Below are 4,154 nucleotides of genomic sequence, written 5' to 3' on the forward strand. Positions count from 1 at the left end.
TATAGATATAGATATAGATATATGAAGAAAGCATAATCGGAAAGACCAAAGCTATATCCAGAATAAAGAAAGTTAGAGGAAACAGTCTGTTTTAAAGAAAACTTTGAAAAATACTATCTTTAATATTCTCAGAAAAATAAAGGAAAATGTTATAACCATTAAATAAGATTAGGATGCTTTTAATAAGAAGCATGCAGGGCAAAAACATCTCTTAAAATTAGATATGTGATGGATAAATATTAGAAGACTGTGAACAAAGAGAAAATCCTAAAATCTTTCAGAGGCTAAAAATAGGTGGTGTGCACATTAAAAAAGAAGAAGAAAGAAAAAAGAAGAATCAAAATTGTATCAGACTGGGGCGCCTGGGTGGCTCAGTGGGTTAAAGCCTCTGCCTTCAGCTAGGGATAATCCCAGGGTCCTGGGATAGAGCCCCACATCGGGCTCTCTGCTCTGCGGAGAGCCTGCTTCCTCCTCTCTCTCTGCCTGCCTCTCTGTCTACTTGTGATCTCTCCCTCTCTCTGTCAAATAAATAAAATCTTTAAAAAATATAAATAAATAAAAATAAAAGCAAATAAATAAAATCTTATAAAAAATTGTATCAGACTTCTCAATGTCAAAACTGGAAACTTGAAGAAAATGGAACAAGGTCTTCAAAAATTCTGAGGGAAATGGAATCCAACACAGAATCTATATTAAATCCAGTTAATCATCAATCAAATATGAGGGTAGAATAAAGATGTTTTCAGAAATGTAAGATGTCAAAACTTATATCTCATGCACTATTTCTCAGAAAACTGTAGGAAGAGGCATTCCTCCAAACTGAGCAAGTCAAATAAGAAATTAAATATGAGATTCTGGAACAGGGCATTCAACCTAAACGCAGTGAGGAAATTCCCAAAATGACTATGCAACAAGCCTGGAAAGAAACAGGTCCAAATTGGAGAAGTTCAGACATTTCCAGAGAGAATTCTCCAAAAAGACAAAATTGATGGCATACCACATGTGCTTAAATATATATATCAAAAGAATATTTAGGAATTAGCAGAAAGTGTGGGTATAAATCAACGACAAATATATATTTTTAAACTAACATTTAAAAAAGCTTTCTGAGCCGATAGCGCTCTCGCAAACATGGTGAACTTTCCTAAAACCCAACAGAGTTTCTGCAGGAAGTGTGGCAAGCACCAACCCCACAAAGTGATGCAGCACAAGAAAGGCAAAGATTCTCTTTATGTCCAGGCAAAGCAGTGTTATGACAGGAAGCAGAATGGCTATGGTAGGCAGTCTAAGCCTATTTTCCGGAAAAAGACTAAAACTACAAAGAAGATTGTGCTGAAGTTCAAATGTGTCAAGCCCAACTGCAGATCTAAGAGAATGCTGGCTATTAAGAGATGCGAGAATTTTGAACAGGGAGGAGATAAGAAGAGAAAGGGCCAACTGATCTAGTTCTAAGCTTCATATTTTGTTATATTATGAAGACAATAAAACCTTGAGGTTATGTTAAAAAAAATAACAAAAAAGAAGTGAATGACTCTAGGGAAAGCAAAAAGATGTGCAAGATAGCTTTGAATAAAATTTACATGATAATAATCATAAAAATGTTAATATTGACCTAATCAAAATTCTAAGTTCATCAGAAAGATGGGTGGAAGACTGCTTGGAGGACCTGATAAAAGAACGATAAATCTTTAATTTCCACCAATGAAAGATCAATAGATAATGCCCAAAACTTTGAAAAAAAAAAGTGACAGTAAGACGTTATTTAATAAGCTTTTTAGAGCTCTTTGATTCAATCAGCAAATAGCAACAACTTGGAATCATGAACTACTTTGCTAAAACAGGACTCCCAACTACCTATAGGCAATGAGAATGAAACTGGCAACAGGCTTCTCATCAACAACACTGAATTCTAGAATGCTAAGTCACACACCTTCCAAGACTCAAGGAAAAATAATTTTCAAGTTGAAATATCATACCTATCTGAATTATCAAATATTATTAGAATAAAATAAAACATTTTCAGCTCTGTATGGATTTGAAAAGTTTACATTCATGAATCCCATAGGAAAACTATTTCTCTAGAGAAAACTTAAGCAAAACAGAAAGGGAATGCAAGAAAGAATATGAAATGAGATAAAAGGAACCATGGAAACTGAGTATTACCTACAAGAAGATGAGAAAACTGAAGGCACAAATCCATGTTCTTTGGCAAATGGGATATATTTTTTTTTCCCAGTAGGTAGTATTCAGAGACATGGTATTTTATTTCTTTATTTTTGGGGAGCAAAAAGAAAACCTCACTTGGCAATGAAGAATATTTAATAACTGCGTTATCTTTATTTGGGTTTAAATTTTAGAAACAATCAGACAAATTAGGGAATGCTGAATTATAGAGATTATATCATAAATGTTATAGACTTTGGAGATGAAAAATCAGAATAAACCTTTTTTAAAAGCAGGAAATTGAAGGGATTATGACGGGGTGGGGGGATACTCACCACTATACTAACAAGGACTGGCTGTTGAAGGGATTATGGTTAAGAAACAATATGTACAAAGTTCCTCATCTTTTACCTTGAAGGATTAAAAGGTGCCATCTAAATTGTGAATTATGAATCATAAATATTTTATTTAAATGACAAAGGAAAGCCCAGGAGGATATAAAATAAAAGCAGTTGAAAGTACTAGTATTCCCCTTGAGAAACGGATTTAGGGGTAGGGAGAGATGACAACTCTTGTTTTTCATTTCATATGTATTTTTTCCTCTTTGTTTGCATATTTTTACTATGCTGCTATGGTCTGAATGTTTGTGTGCCCTCAAAATTCATGTCGAAGTCCTAACCCCTACAGGTGATGGTAAAAGGTGGGGTGCCTTTGGGAGGTGATAGGTCTTTAGGGTATAACCCTCAATGGTGGGATCAGTGTTCTGGAGATCCTCCTGGGCTCCCGAACCTCTTCCACCAAGTGAGGACACAACAAGGAGCAACCTGAAGAGGGCTCTTACTTGATCATGTTGGCTTCCTGTCCTCAGACTTCCTGGCTCCAGAACGGAGAGAAGTAAATTTCTGATGTTTGTAAGTTACCCAGTCTGTGGTATTTTGCTATAGCAGCCTGATATATGCCTAGATAAAACTTTCATTTTCATAAAAGACTAGCTTAAAATGAGAAAAATAAAATGAGGTTAGGTTCTCATCAATAGGGAATTGGTATTACCATCCAATCGATGGTGATGTATCCATGCAGGAATCCTCGTAGACATTGGAAGGACAGAAAGGAAGCTCAGGCCCTCACAGCAGAATGTCTACAGTTGCTCATAAAAATGGTTTGTATTCACTTATTCAGTTGATATTAAACAAGGGATTATTAGGAACTTGAACTGTGTTAAGCACTAGACACACACTGGAGAATAACAGTTCTTAGAGAGCTCATAATCTGGTGTGGAAGATAATAAATAAATAAACATAGAAATAAGCATATAGTTACAACTTCTGTACAGAGACTGAGTCCTAAGAAAAGGCTTTTAGGTTGCAGAAAACAAATATGCAACATTATCAGTTTTATGTTAAAATATTATATGAATATAAAATTATGCACTATGGATGTAGGTTTATGCATACATTAGAAAGAGGATTGAAAAGTTGTACACCAAAATGTCAGAACCAGGAGCAGTAGGTGGAGGAAATGAAAGATTTCCATTTTTATTTCCCACATGTGTTTCACATAAATATTGATTTTGCAACTTTTATAATTTAAAAATTAAAATAACACAAATTTATAATAAAACTAATGAAAACTAGTCAAGAGAATGGACAATTGAGCAAAATGATATTCATCACTTCTGGAAGAAAAAAATTAAAACATTTTCCCCAAGGATAGTTGTTTGCCTTATATTCCTATAAAAGGGAAGAATGCTTTTATTTATTATAATTCATTAATTATATTTATTACTAATAAGTATATTAGCCAGCCCTTAGCCAAAGATACTTTTTAGAGTGTTAATTTATAGTCCTTTAAAAAATATTGAATTACCCAAGCATTCATTCTTACTTCTGTATCATAGGCCTCTTAAACACTTTAATTAAGATAATTTTTTTAGCTCCAATACAGCTCAGTATTTTGCAAGTCTTTAAAATCTAATAACTCAATCTACTTAT

General features: G+C 33.9%; 1 protein-coding gene across 1 annotated transcript; it reads left to right on the forward strand.

The window, feature by feature from the left end:
- The first annotated feature begins 1,121 nt into the window (after window positions 1-1,121).
- Window positions 1,122-1,502, forward strand: LOC111147705 (60S ribosomal protein L36a-like). Its single transcript, XM_022503939.1, has one exon. It carries the CDS (start codon window positions 1,132-1,134, stop codon window positions 1,444-1,446), a length of 315 nt encoding a protein of 104 aa, XP_022359647.1. The 5' UTR covers window positions 1,122-1,131; the 3' UTR covers window positions 1,447-1,502.
- The last annotated feature ends 2,652 nt before the right edge of the window (window positions 1,503-4,154 follow it).

The sequence above is a fragment of the Enhydra lutris genome, unplaced genomic scaffold (genome assembly GCF_002288905.1).
Source record: "Enhydra lutris kenyoni isolate GAN:26980312 unplaced genomic scaffold, ASM228890v2 scaffoldscaffold17, whole genome shotgun sequence".
Lineage (NCBI taxonomy): Eukaryota > Metazoa > Chordata > Mammalia > Carnivora > Mustelidae > Enhydra > Enhydra lutris.